Raw genomic sequence first — 16,107 nt, forward strand, 5'->3', positions numbered from 1 at the left:
TATACCCGATGCAAAACAAACAGGGAATCGTTAAAATCAGTTCTCCGAATACAGAACTGCAAATTCTGAATGGGCTATGCTTTTGTACGATGAAACCAGTGATAAACAGTATCCTAACTTTCATATTTCCGCAAACATAGTCATTTAAAATTCCTTTCATTTGTATACGTAATACGCAGACCAACTTCCGTGACTGAATGCTGGCAAATGAGTAGTTAAAACTATGTCCTTTGTTTTACTACAGTAATACGCACACAAAGCAGAAATTCTATCGACCAACATTCTATGACCAAATTTCCAATCCATAGGCAAACTCATTACGAGGAAGTATGCTCCCATTTAATTGTGAATCATTTTTTGCCTATGCGACATCCAAAAAACATTTAGACCGTTTGGTAATTCTGGTTAGATAATAGCAATCAGATAGCTTTGATGTTCAATTAGATTGATATGTTGTTTGTCGGAAAGTACAGTTGGAGATTTTTCAAAGGTGCGATGCAGAGAAACTGCTATATCTAAAAAAGTAAAGGAGGAAATGATAAGTTAACGGCGCCACTTCGGTATGCGATCTCACTTGCTTAGCGTGATCTCATGAAGATATTTTCATATAATTCAGTTCCTAACCCTACCGAGATTACACAACCGCTGAAATACCATCAATAGAACTTCAATTTAACTAACTTCTAATTGCTATATACGTCCGTTTAACATACGGCGACCGCTGAAATATATACATAAAGCATTTCAAATTCTTTATTTTATTTATAAAGATATTATTTTGAAGTATATATATATAAATAGAATGGTTAAAAAATTGGGAAATCGTCAATGCTTTTTGCTCCTTTTATGTCTACAAGCTGCGTTAGCAACTTCATGGCCGAAGGTAAGAACAATATCTCCTATATATATATATATATATCAACCAGCAGTCCACCTTCTCTCCTCAAAATTCTTGGCATGGTAAAGGTTGGAACTCATTTACAAGAATTGTGAGAGCTCCGACCAACGTTAGTTAGATGAACTCAATAGATTGGTGCATGGCACATTAACAAGATATTGACATAATTATGAGGAATTTATCGCAAAAATATATTAAAAGTTTGCTCGGTAGAATATATGTAAAATGTATCATTCACAATGCCTAGCAAAGAACCATGATTTGGCCGCAAAAATATGAAAATATAAAACTATTTTTACTGTTATTCGGTGAAATTTCGTATCCCATATTATTTGTAGTAATTGAGTGGCTTATGTAATTTTTCAATGTATTTTACATGACGTTTTATGAATATACTTCATTCATCGGCACCATACGTGCTGTTGCATGACCATGGTAGATAATTACTCTTCGAAAAAAGTACTGAAATGGAGATATCGCCATCTATATATTGGGAGGTGTTCAAGTCCTATAGGGGGGTGTAGAGAAATCACTGACAGTGGCAGACAATTAAATACCATGCATTCACTTTTTGAGTTCTTAAAGGATTCTCTCATATCTCTCCAACGGACCAAGCGCATCACCTGTAATGCAGGCTGACAATTGCCCAACAACGGCTCTTGCATCAATATTTGAGGTTATCATCGTCTGAGCATGTTAGATTCACAATCTGCATACTCACAGTTTCAAATAAAGTTCTTTACTTTACTAAATAAAACTGAACAAACAAGTCAATCCCCAGAGGTCACTATTGATATTTATCATCTTCAATGTCTTCTTCATTCAGTCGAAAAAAAATATTGTCCAACACAGGGATGGAGACATAATAATTGGAGGATTTGTCTACGTACCACAAGAAGATCAGGGAATACAAACTGTTGAGGTCATAAATATGGTTGTCGACCAGGTATGCACGAGGTGCTTTAAGCAGAAGCAATAGAAATAAATATCGTTGTTTTGAATATCAATTGTTTTGACTGTTTAACAGTGGTAAGCTCATAAGCCGTCTGTATACAGCTCGCCTATTTTATTTACGCATCAATTATAGAGCTGATTTTTAGAAAAAAGTAATATGTTGCGAAAAACTTCAGATTTGTTGGGCCTACATGGCCAATCCTCCTCAAAAATGCATGTTTTATCCCTTTTTGAGGCAATTCGATATACGACTGATGCATACGAATATGGCTTTCGTAATACAACTAGCATTTTACAGCAGTTAAATTGCATTTTTTAAATTCTGAATATAAGCCGTGTGGTTATTTTGTCACGTTTTAATACAATCCAAAATAGCTTTATATATATAAACATCTTATCGGCATACAGCTATTTTTACGTTGGACAAAAATCCATTATTTACTGTTTTATTATTAGAAATTTCATTCAATGCAACAAAAATAATTTTTGGTGAAACTTTAGTCGTAAATATTCAAACTGTTGAAACGTTACACAATATGGAGTATTGCTTTTGTCAATCTAAATTTATATATATAACTCATAACCCATAACTCATACTTTTGAATTAGTTCGAATGCATAACAGTATGTTTTTTGCAGCAAATACATGGTCTTCATTCCTTCAATTAAATTATATCATTTATTCAGGTGAACAAAGACGAAAATATTTTGCCTGGTATAACAATTGGAACTATCATGATAAACACAAATCGTTCTGGGATTTACACAATGCCGCAGGTAATTTTATTATTTTTTTTATCTTATTCTCGGAAGGGGGGGGGGGGGGGGGGGGGGAGAAACTCAACTTTGTTTATATTAATTTTGACAAACAATTAACTTTTTGTTGCTGTTTAGCGCGGACTTCAATATCTTGTAATATTTGGTGGCCTACATTTTCCCGGACCTGACCTCAAAATTAGAAATTAGACTAGGTTAAAAGTATTTATTGCAAGGTAGACAAGAATATTTATTTCAGATAATGTTAATCATTTTGGACGCATGCTCGTATGTTACAAGACATATTTGCAATTCACGCCTGTAAGAGATTGTCAATTTTTACATAAATTGTTATGCAACTTTTAAATCCGTATTTGCTATTTTTATTATTCATAATTGTAGCAATCTTATTATTTTGCTTTGTTAAATTTTAATAATATTTTGTTTCAGATTGTCAATGAATTCTTTCCTTTATTTTCCGATTTACAACAGTTCTGTGAAGTCAACTTTACAAATTGCAAGAAAAAGCCTCTTTTTGCAGGTATGCAGATTGCAATATTTTACATTGTATTTTCTAATTGCATAGCATCAAGTCGCAGAAAACGACACCACAGTTGAAAACAGTGAAAACGGTAAAATAAAATTTGGCCCAACTCTGGGTAAAAAAATTGTGACCCCAGATCCAACTCCGAGAAGATCAAAATATGGTAACAAAAGCATACTCTCATGTAAGACTTTATTTCTAGACTTTTTACTATTGTTTAATACTCTACTCTTCATGAGCATGTTAGTTCATTTCGACTTTTTTTTCATCAATGGTAAAAATCTAAACCGGCCCGGCCCCAACTCCATCATTACCCTGTTTGAGAACATAAAAAATATTTTCATTTAGGGTTTAATATTGCTTCTTTATGCTCGTTGTTAATATACAAGCATGTTGTTTCATATATTGTAGGAATTTCCATAAAATAAGTTAGTATATACAACGTCGATTTAAATTTAAAAAATAATTTGATTTATCATTAATACAGGATTTATTGGCGCTTCATCCAGCACGGTGTCTATCCACACATCGAGGTTGCTACAAGGATATTCTATCCCTCAGGTGTGGATTATTTTGATTAAAATCATTTTTTACAAACATAAGTTAATGTTTTGTCGAATGTGAGACTACTGCTTGCCGGATACATTGAAAATGCCAACACAAATTTATAAATAGATACGAAGACGGGAGACAGGAATTGCCCTATGAACAGTTATCATCGTTTAAATAAATCCATAATACCAAGTCTACGCAAAAAACGGAATACGAGTATGGGTACTCCCGTAGTATGTGAACCAATATGGCGGGCAACGGAGCGTAGTATGTGTACCAGGTTAGAACCAGGCCATAATTTCAGGTACAAATATTACGGGAGTCACTTGGCTATACCCGAAACTCGTAATATAACTAAAATAAGGAAAATTGGAATGAAATTATGGCCTCACCCTAACATACTGTGTTCCGGTGTCCGCCATCTTGGTTCACATACTACCGGAGTGCCAGAAATGTGAATGTGGTCAACGTTATTTACACAAAGTGCTTGTTCAACTTCTATCACACAATAGGGAGCATTAGATAAATGGATTGGTGTTGGAAAATCGTATGTGCGAATCATTTATTATACGATGAATCCAACTCAAACTTACCATTTTCTAATGTTGCATCTTCAACCTAATTTACTTTACCTGTAAGTGCTATGTTTTAAATCAGATATTAGCGATAGCCGTTTGGCGCAAAATTATTGCGCTCGAGTCGAATGCTATATTACGTTTTAGTTTTTTAGAGGACGAAGTAAAAAGTAACCATTTTCAAAACATTTTAGATCAGCTACTGGGCAACAAATTCAATATTGAGTAACAAAAATGAGTTTCCATATTTCTTCAGAACTGTGCCATCGGACGATCACCAGGTAAGAAAATTTAAGTAGCGTGAACATGAATAAAGTACAGATAAATTTATCGCATTCTAACTCGTTTATTTGACACGAAATGTACAATTGCATCGTTTTCATATTATGTTGTTCTTTTTCTTCTTGTAAAAATAGATTTCCCCATTAACTACTGGACCAGTTGCTTTAAAAATTTTCGGTGATTAAAGTTTCTATTTTTTGCTGGAAGGTTGACGCTTTTATTCATTTCAAAAATTTCTGTGGACTGGAAATTTGATTTTTAAGCGATGACGTCATCAGAATTAAAAAACGCTCATCTTGTTCTTGAGGCGGTTCCGTGGTCGCGTTAGGGTCTGTCTATCTGGTGGTCAGACGAAGTCGTGAGGACTGCGGCTTTCGTATAGCCTGTGGCGGATTGCATACCCGTACTACTTAGTTCTGGTTTTCGTGTTCCTGTGTTTGAGAATTGCTCTCTTGTTTTTGAAATAAGATTCCAAAATTTCTGTATAAAAATTCAAGATATACATTCCTACATTGTTTATGCCATAACCACATCTCATATATACCAGACTGAAGCAATGATCGAATTTGTGTACAGCCGGAGATGGAATTATATATCGATTGTCTACGAAAATTCACACTACGGAACAAGGGGATATAAGGGTAAAAATATGACTTTAAATTTTATCTAATTTGCTATCAGAAAAATTTGAATAAATAAATATTTATCATAAACCTTTTGAATTGATGGTTGTAGTTCGTTATTAGCAGTAGAACATGTTTTGGATGAAATACTCAGTTAATACATCGTACTGCGAAATTTAGAATTCACAAATATATCGAATAATATATATTCGGTTTTATTTTATTTTAGCACGACTAAATATAATCTATTCCGGAAAGTTTATAACCCAAGATATCATTCTTGAGAAAGAAGAAGAATTGTTTGTCACAAAAGACATTTATTTTTTTTTAATTTTTTTTTTTTTAATAGTAGTCCTCGACCCACCGATACTCACCTTGTTTTTATACTCACGTGTTGCAGGGGAGGCTTGTAGATGTTATTTTCTTCAAATACCTGTTATAGAGGTAAAATATAATGCACCAAACAAAAGATAAACAGATTTTTAGATTCGGCGAACACTTCCGTGACAGAAGAGAGTTTGGAGAAATGCACCTTGATGCACACTCATGTAAACTCTCCCTGTCACGTGATGCTCGTCTCCTCTAGAAAAAAAAAATACAAGAGAGAAAAAAAAATAGAATTGAGAGAGAGAAAAGTTAATATATTAATAACAAAGGAAGGTATAAAAGAATACTTTAATTATAAGAATTAAACAGAAAAACCGTTACCAAAAGAAAAGCCATAATTCTTGGTGTATATGGCGTTTGTAATAGATAGAAATTTGCCTTGCTTATATTATGTTAGATTGTATTATACTATTATTAATATAAGACCTAAGTGTTTTTTTCATAGGCTTAGTTTTTTGTTTTTGTGGTTTTTGCTGTTGCTGCCTTGGCCTCCTTCACGTTGATACATAATTCGAAGCAGTATAGAAAAAAAATAACAGTTTGGAAAATATTACCAATGTAGATTTACTGAGGGAAGAGACATTTATTTCTTTAACCCAACCTATGTATTTCAGATTTGGAGGTTAAGGCAGCTGCGAGGAATATATGCATTGCAGAAGCTTTAAGTATGCCAACAGATAATAACGACGATAACACGGATGAAGTAGATGAAGTCATAGAAACTCTGAGAGCAAAACATGGAAATCGAAGTGAGTTGAAAGTCATTTGTTTCCTCGTATACTACAGGGTGACCGCAAAAAACGGAACCGATAAATTTCTTAATTAATTAAAAAATGTAATCAATTTTATTTGCACCTTTTTCCTACAGTTACAGAAATCTAGGACGCTTCGTACAAAAGTTATGTTTTCTCTAGACTATGTTGGAATGTACCTTCATGCCATTAGAGACATGGCTAACATTCGTTGCCCAAAATTGTTCAAGTTCAAGTGTAGGCAAAATAAAACAATTTGCTCCATTTTCGTATAGGTAATTATAAAATGTTCGGGTTCCATTTCTTTTAGGTCAGCCTGTATTAACGAGAATAATATATAACCTATATTATAAATGCCATATAAGTAAAATAGTCCTAATGTCATAAGAGGTAATCTGCCACGATATAGGGCGACCTTCTACAGCGGATAGAGAACTAAAATATCATCATATTAACTGAAGATTGTATATTTGCTAAAGCATGATTCACCACTATAATTCATTGAAATCTCCTTATGTCTCGAGACTTCATGATCGCCGTAACTGCGCTAAAAGATCAGTCCGTTTTGATTTCGGGCGAGTGCGGGTGACCTTGCTAAATTCGATACTATATCACTGAATGTTACACTGTATTGAGGAACATTGGGTCTTGCTCATAAAGACAAATGATCGTATCAAATTCCACTTTCGTCATAATATATTGGATATTTGTGCATTTTCTTCAGGTATACATAAAAACATTTTGTCGCCGACTTGCATGGTGTCGTGATAATAACATGTGTTCTTTTAATTTGTCACAGTTTGTCCCTAAATGTTAAACTGCTAGAGAATTGAGGACTATCTCAATAGGCAAACGCGTAGAAACTCTTGTGTGTTTGAAAGGAAATGGTAATTTATGAATGCACAACATAATTAATTTTTGGAAAAGTTGCTTTTTTCTCTTACGTTTGTTTAATTGTTAACCGATTTTCGCTCATTTACTTGTAAAATCTTGTAAAACTTCACTTGCACGATTCGTTTCATATAATTCTAACGTCATTTGGTCACTGTTCTGTAATTAAGCAAAGTCCTTTGCGGGAAGAATACCTGGCAGGAAGTGTTTTGCATTATCATTTTATGCCCTCGAACTAGCTTCAATTGCTTAGTTTTATGTGGATTTAATCCTTGGAATTATTTTCTAATATACATCAAATTTGATGCGTAATAATGGTGCTTGTTTTATTGTTTGTGGCAATCTTGCTTGTTTCGAAAATGCCCGGCCCTACTTGTGACTTGGTTTGAATGGCGCTGGAGTGAAATATTCATTTGCTGAGCATGAAAGGACCGGGCGAAGACATATCGGACCAAAGACAGACATACAAAGAAAGGAAAAATCATTTTGACTCTATCTTGAAAAACAAAATATAAGAGAATAAATAAGTCAACAATTAAATGATCAGGAAACCGAAAAATACATTGAAAAACGAATATTTTTATTTCGCAGCATCAGCTGTCATTCTACTCCTCACTGAAAAAGCAGCAAAAAAAATAATGCAATCAGCTGCCAACAGTAATTCTGCAAATCATTTTCTTTGGATCGGAGGAGACGCCTGGACCAAATTGTTACCAGAACGGACAGAAAACGAATTTGATTCATACAAATACGAAATCGACGGTATGGTTTAACTTCATACATGACATTTATACATAAACACTTTAACTCCTTTATCGATCAATGAGCATCCGTCCAATCACTATTTCATTGTGTAACAACTGAACCCATATAACCACAGATAAATATATTAACGTAATAGTTTTTATATTCACATAATTTAATTTAATTAAAGGGATAAAAAAAATTACATAATTAAAACATGCGCTGGATAAATGACTAGACTATTTCCTCCTATAAAATTAGGTTGTTTTCTCATAGATTCAAATACCTGGTATATTCATTTCAAATTGCGGGTTTCACGCCAAAGAGGCACGGGAAGATTTAATTTAGATACGCTTAATCCACGATATATATTTCTTTTTCTCGTTAATTATGTGTTTCAATTTACCTTATATGTAAATTTACAGGTGCTATTGGATTCCTACCTAAATCTGATCCTGTACCAGGATTTGAAAATCACTTCAAAAATTTAAAACTCGAAACAAATCGACATCGAAATCCGTGGTTTGCGGAATATTTTAGCAAGATCAAAAACTGTTCCTTGGTAGCGGGTTAGTAGACAAAATAGAAGATTACTTATAATAAGTATATTTTGATTAAGTGCAAAATGAGCATTTTACACAATAAAACTAACTCTCACATTTAGATCCACCGGATCGATGTCCTGAAAATGAATCAATTGATCTTGCAAATTTCAAACATTTTCCATACAATGGCAGAATTGCTAATGCAGTTCTCTCATTTGTTCATGCTGTCAATAAAATACACCAAGAAGAATGTAATGGAAGATCAGGAATATGTGAGAAAATGGAAATGATGACAGGAACTACGGAATTTGCATCTAGAACAGCAGAACATCTAAAAAATGTTACGTTCCAAGGTGAGCAAAATTTGATTCTATATGGTGAAATACATTTACGCCCATGCTTTATATGAAGTGAAAACGAAAACTCTCCCACGTACTAGAAATGTATGAAGAATTTAAAAAGATTTAATACTTATTAATTTGAAAGCTACCTCTGATATGCTTTTAGTTTTATAGAATATATGTTCTGTTGAAAAAAAAAAATTATAAATACTGATTGAGATGAAAGTTTAAACATTTGAATTTAACAACGTCTGCAGAAAAACAATCATCCTCGTGAGTCATCGTGTGTAGAAATTTGTTGCCAATTTTCAATCTCTACTTGTAAAAAAATACCCCCGATTTTTTTGTGATAGACTTAAATTTTCATTATTTTCTCAACTGATATTTTAAACCCAGTTTCATCAAGTACATGATTAGGTAACGGATATCTTTTTTCCTAACTATAAGTAATGTTCGAAGATTACGAAATATTATTGATTCTTTTTATCGACTAATAATAAAAAAAATAATCTGGCTCTGAAATGTAAATGTAATCAAAAACTATTTTCATTAGAAATCGATGGTCATCAGTTCTATTTCAACGAACATCAAGATGCGCCTCCTGAGTATGACATTTTTAATTACAAAATGGAAACGGAGAATTGGGTTAAAGTTGGAATATACTCAAGCTCTGGTATGTATTTGAGTAAAATATTGCTCGTAGATAGAATAAATATTATTAAATAAGTTGATAAATGATAAAAGGTGATAACGTTGTCGTCCAGGGTTGTAAATTATCCGATAACAGAATAATATACTTTCATCTAAATACCTAGCAGTAACCTCGATTTAGTGAAAGCTATGGAAAATTCATGAATGATATATATTACACTAACGGATTTATATTACTGAAACATAGACTTTTATTGTCACTTTGTCTCTAGTTTTTGATATGATAAGTACGCAAACTTGTATGTGAGGAAACTATTCTATTCCTAAAATAGCTCTTACATCCAAGAAATTCTATGTTTTTAAATATATCCAATTTTTTAATTGATATTTACCTGTGTACTTCTCATATATATAGAAATTTCTATTCATTTTCAAATTTTAATCGTTTGGTAATCACTGAAAAGACAAATGGTAAGAAAATAATTTATTGGTATTACGAATTTTGGAATTAAATTGCAATTGATCTCCATTTAAAGCCCGATCAAGATTTATCTTAGTCAAACAAAATAGTTAGATTGTATCGAAATATAATTCTTTCAATTTTACAAATTTACGTTTCTAGGAATTAGAAATCTAAGCGTAACAACGCAAAAAGTGCTTGACACCAAATCTAATTGCTCTGACGAGTGTGAGCCACATCATGTAAAGGAAATTTCTCAAGTATGTTTAAAAAATTCTAATTATTGCTTTATCTTGGTTTTTTGGGGTAATAAAACTTATTATCTTTACGCATTTCGTTTTTTACTGAAAATACTTCTCTTTATTTAGTGAATAGTTTTACCTAAAAGATGTGGACCAAGTCCAAACTTATTTGTGGCAAACGAACATTATTTTTTTTAGCTTTTAAATAAACGATATCTCTCCGTGGAGGGTTTCATTAATTGAATCAAAATTTGGATACGAGCACGTTGCAATATTTTAGAAGATCGCACTCCTTAGCAAAGGCTTAATTTCGGACAATAGTTTCGGAGTTGTGTTGTTAATTTTTATTGGAGCAAAACAACATCTCCTGGGTGCTACTTCGTTACGAAGTTAACCGCCATAAATAGCCTACTTAGGTGCAGTCCCTTGATCTGCACAAGTTAACGTCGATTGTGGGCAATTTAAAATGCTGCAGAAAGAGTTCGATCTCGGCCCTGAGAGAGTCCACACGCTGTAGTTCGTACTGGTTTTGGGAAATATCACACTCTAGTGTGGTAGATCCCATGTTGTAGTAGCACTACCACTTTATAAGTATATACGAGCGCAAACAATTTGCAGGGAACCGTGGCGCCAAAAATCATTTTGCTCCTCTACGTAAGGGCTTAAGTAAGAGCTTAGCTTCATGCTTTAATAAAGCATAAAAAATAAATTAGCTAGGCTATGTTATTTAAATGTAAGAGTAAGCATGAGCTGAATAAAGGCTGTTTCTGTTTTTCTACTTCCTTTTATGACGTTATATCGAAATGATTAGGCATAATAGGCATATAGGCATAAATTAATATTTTTGTAGAAAATTATAGAAGAACATCAATTTTGTTTATTTGGCCGAGAAAAATACGAACGTTTGATTTTATAAACAAGAACCAACAATTTAGAAACTTTAATCCCACACGATGTGAAACTGCACAGAAGCTGTGTACTCTTCGTTTTAGATGGATATTTTTGTTATTACATATATATATACTATTATAAAGTTGGGTTATACTGCTGAATACATATTTTGGACATGTTCCATGTTTGGAGCATAATGAAATAAACCAATTTTTGATTTTTCCACGTTTTGACATCAATTTTCGGTACACCCGTATGTGCAATAAGATGACGGACACCGGAACGTGATATGTGTACAAGGTTAGGGTTAGGCCATAATTTCAGGTAGAAATACACCGGGAGTCACTTGGCTAGTTCCCGAACTCGTAATAAAACTATAAAATAGGAAAAAATAGAATAAAATTATGGCCTAAACCTAAGCTGATACACATGCTATGTTCAGGTGTCCGCCATTGCATTGTCATTCTGCCATTGTGTTGCACATACTACGGGAACGCCCAATTTTCTCACAACAACGTCGAACATATTAATACTTTTTCCATAAATATTTCCTTAGATAAAATGCTGCTGGATTTGTAAACCCTGTGGTGACCTAGAGTTTGTTTCTAATGAGTCCAAATGTGAACGTTGTGCTGAAGGACAAAAGCCTAATTCAAGTTATACAGGTTGTGAAAAGATGGTGAAAATGTATGTATATATATATTGGCTCACATGGCATTGATCTTAGTGATCTGAAGTATTCTTTAGCAATTTTGGTGTCAGTTGTTGATTTTGCCTTGGTTTCTATACAAGATTCATATGCTGACATGTCAATGTCGAACGAACGCTATGCAAGGCCGTTTAAGGATATTGCCATAAAAAGTTAATTTACTTAACTGCAAATAAAATTCTAATTATTTTTTTAGATATATGTCATATGAAAAACCGGAAAGTATTGCATCCTTAGCTCTTGGTATTTTTGGTACAATTTCAACCATCGTAATTTCTGCTCTGTACTATAAATACAAGGAGACGCCAATAGTAAAGGCATCTGGAAAGGTAAATTTATCTAACGATAAGTATATCAAACTGAAAGTGAAGCTGAAACACAACGTATTCGAGTAATCTAAACCCATTTGCTTGATTCGTACATAACTAACCGACTAAAAGACTAAACCCGAGACTCTGCAAGTCTGTGCAGAAAAAACGGTTAAAAACGATTTTCAACGGTGAATAACTAACTATTCAGAATTTACTAAAAATAGACTATGTTGATTTCTATGTAAATGTTGTCAATAGAGATTAAATTATTGGATTTTCAAGTTTAGCGTAAGTTGGACGTTTTTTAATTTTCAATGCAACTCATATTTGTCTTTTTCTCAACTTGGTATTCGAACTTCAAAATTTGTTGGTGCTTGGACTGAACTCGAGGGCTGGACTGAACGAGACATTCAGGGTTTATGGCCTTATCCAAAAAAGGATTGGCATTTGATAAAACAATCCATATAAAATATTCCATGTACAAAATGCCTAATCGTAAATTAAATATTTCTGAAAATTTTAATCATACGATTAATGTACAGGAGCTGTGCTTCGTTGTTCTCTTTGGCATATTCATCACGTTCGCGAATTGTTGGTTTATCATTTCATATCCCTCAATCGCGTCGTGCATCCTGTCTCGAACTATACTCTCGCTTGGGCCTACAATAATGTATGGAGCACTACTCATGAAAACTCTCCGAGTGGTTATCATATTCAGAAACAAAGTTTTATCTCCAAATGTGAGTATGGGCCAACAGAATGGAACCCACAATATATCAAATCCAATCTCCTAATTACATTATTTTGATTGTGTTTAGATAAAATTGCTTCTTCGACCAAGATCCCAACTTGCATTTACTACCTTACTAACATTTGTGCAAGTGCTTGTGTTGGTAATATGGTTTGCCATAGATGGACCGGAAATAAAAATGAAAAAAACTGAAGATATTGGGACCGTATTTTTGACTTGCCACACCTTTGTTCACAGCGAAGTTAAGATAGGATTAATTTATCCGTTTTTATTGATTATATTAACTACAATTCTGGCAACAGTAAATCGAAATGTTCCTACAGGATTCAACGAAGCAAAACTAGTCGGTAAGGTCACTTTAGTCATGTGATATCCCCTCAGTAAAATATAATTTGTTATTTGTACTACTTTTTATCCTATGACTTTATGTCTTCACCGTGCCGATATGTAAATATGTAATTTTGGGATATAAATCATATGCAAAAATATGAAAACATTTGAAAGGAAATTCTGTTCGTTTATTAAACATTAATTGAACAATTTTTCATTTTAGTTTTATTCATGTTGTTGTTGTTGTTGGAAAAATTGCTTCGTTTTTTAAATGAATCAAATTTTTGATAGCTATAAGTATTAACCTCCTCCTCCAGCGAATAGCGTAACTTCACGCAATTAAAAGTAATCTAACAATATCTCATGTCCATATATTACCCCTTAATCTCATATTAATAATATCAAAATAAATGAAATTTTCAAACATAAAAAAATACCTTGATCGTCAAAGAAAATTTGTGTATGATCCAGTCTGTTTCTTTTTAAAACAAACTATTTTTTTTTTCGAGAATGATATTAAGCTAACTATAAACAATATATTTATATAATATTTTTAAGGATTCACAATGTACACAACATGTGTAATATGGCTCGGATTCATTGCCATATTTGTCACAAATGAGACGAATTATGGACTTAAGGTTAGTAAAAATATATTGATCAAGCTCTGTTCGGGTTACCAACTCTGAGGTATTTGGTTTTAAATACATTAGTTATTTTAGACGTATTAACCAAAAACTGATTTTGATTTGACAAATTGCTACTAATTCTTCCATTTTATATCGTAATTTTGAATTTATAATTATACTTTTGACAAGAGAACAATGCTCGAGTAATCACACAAAATTTCAAACTAAAAAAAACGAATCCCAAAAGGCCCACAGAGATTTTTGAAATAAATAAAGGTAATAGCCCTAATAAATAATAAACAACAATAAGACGAATACTAACAACAATATATTAACAATAATAAAGACAAGGCGATACACAGGTCCACTTTGTGTGCAATTTGTATTCAAGTATTCAACTACAACATTATTTTACTCTGTTTTAGCTAACAGTTGTTTCATTGTGTTTGAGTCTAAACGCGTGTACAGTTTTATTCTGCATGTTTGGACATCGTTGTTACACAATTCTTTTCCACCCGGAACAAAACACGTCACAGTCTGTGATGACTCCAAAGCGAAGCTCGTGAGTTATATTTTTGATTTACGTAAATACAGAAGTACCAAGTATTCAACGAAGTTTGAAAGGTATTTTTCGCATTTCCTTAAATGAATCATCAATGAACACAAAGTAAAAAATTTACTTGAAAAAAGGAAAAGTAAATGAAGTAAACAAAGTAAGCCAAAAACGGTGCTACTCTAGTATACGATCGGTTGTGCAATATAAGTGATTTTAGTTTAGGAACTGTCTTAATGAGATTGAATGCTACTAGAATTGCTTTTTTGATTCAAACAACTCAATACATATTGCCCATAAGTCTTTAAAATTGTAGGAACGGAACACTGCTTCGAAATCTTTGATGATGGTATATATGTTATTGTGTGACAGTCACTGTCTGTGTGTTCATTGCTGATTAAATATGGACAAGGCGATAAAATACAGTGATAACAAATTATAAAAATCAATTATATACATATATATGTGTAGATACTCAGTCAGAAGCAATTCATCAAGACAAAAGAAAGACGGGGAATCATCACTTTATGTCGCTGAGGTAAAGCATGAAGAGCAAGATCGAACATAAAATATTAATATGCGTCAGATTGTCTTGAATATTTGTAATATTCTTTCATACGCATTTAGTCATTCCTAAAGCCATTCACCGAAGAAAACATTTTATGTTAATTGGGACTTTATAAGACGAACGTTACATTTTAAATCATATGAGGTTGCATGTCTTTTTATTTGCATTGTTTTTTTTGCTTTGAGTAATTGTATAATGGCAAATGGGACCTTATATCAATCTCTATATCTAACTAAGTTATCACTTAAATATCACCACAGTATGTGTATATAGAGCACTTGAACAGTTTTAAATTTTCAATTTTATATCACCATTGTAAATTGTATATAATTACAATTATTACTTATTTTTTTCCTATAACAGTATTGAATTGTTTACTTATTATGTTGTCTTCTAATCTGCGTAGAGGCACTTCCGTTTGGATGAGCAAATTTTAGGTAAAATTTTGCGCCTTCATGGTCATTTCGAACAAATTTTTTGATGATTGCTGATGAACTTTGTTTTAAACACGTTGATATAAATAGGTTTAAAATGCTAAGATTTATTCTGAACATACATTTACCAAGAGTAGTGAAAGTAATAAACGAGAAATTATAAAAAATAACTGAAATTACGGAATATCCATACTCAGGATGCATTTTACTCAATTAGTGAAATAAATGTTGTAAATATTCATTTCTGGCAACTAGAAAAAAAGTGAATATTTAACATTATTATGTTTTATTGTACTCGAACCAACGCCAACTCTATTGTACCGGTTTATTCTGAAAATATCAAGACTGACTGTTTGGTCCATCGACTTATGTACAGCGATAAAACTAAATATTACAAGTTAGTAAAGAAAACTTTGCTTCTTGAATGTGATTTTCGATTTGGGGTAACATTTGGAACCATGGATCGTCCTGCTATAATTTTATTGTTGTAGTAAAAAAGAAAAAATATCCAACTCCGCATATAATGGACCAACCGAGTTCAAATATTCATATCATGGCGATGGCTGAAGCCGTTGACAGATCGCGATATTTCACCCGAAATTTTGCTGTTTTATTTTATAATGCTGTATTTTAGCCCAATTATCGGCCGATTTTGCAGCAAATTTGGTACTCGGCTTGAGGGTTTAGACCTGCTACCGTCGAGGTCTAATATAACATCATATCGAGTTGCAAATG

At 32.7% G+C, this 16,107-nt stretch overlaps 1 protein-coding gene across 1 annotated transcript; it reads left to right on the plus strand.

Moving 5' to 3' along the window:
* Positions 1-769: 769 nt before the first annotated feature.
* Positions 770-15,783, plus strand: LOC120337613 (metabotropic glutamate receptor 7-like). Its single transcript, XM_039405461.2, has 20 exons — positions 770-883; positions 1,725-1,844; positions 2,539-2,628; positions 3,058-3,148; positions 3,639-3,712; positions 4,473-4,559; positions 5,108-5,201; positions 6,185-6,319; positions 7,805-7,975; positions 8,383-8,526; positions 8,622-8,855; positions 9,397-9,516; positions 10,117-10,214; positions 11,644-11,774; positions 11,993-12,125; positions 12,650-12,847; positions 12,926-13,205; positions 13,747-13,829; positions 14,243-14,379; positions 14,842-15,783. The coding sequence occupies exons 1-20, from the start codon at positions 803-805 to the stop codon at positions 14,936-14,938; spliced, it is 2,598 nt and encodes an 865-aa protein (XP_039261395.2). The 5' UTR covers positions 770-802; the 3' UTR covers positions 14,939-15,783.
* Positions 15,784-16,107: the final 324 nt, after the last annotated feature.

This window comes from Styela clava, chromosome 10, assembly GCF_964204865.1.
Source record: "Styela clava chromosome 10, kaStyClav1.hap1.2, whole genome shotgun sequence".
In the NCBI taxonomy this organism is placed as follows: domain Eukaryota; kingdom Metazoa; phylum Chordata; class Ascidiacea; order Stolidobranchia; family Styelidae; genus Styela; species Styela clava.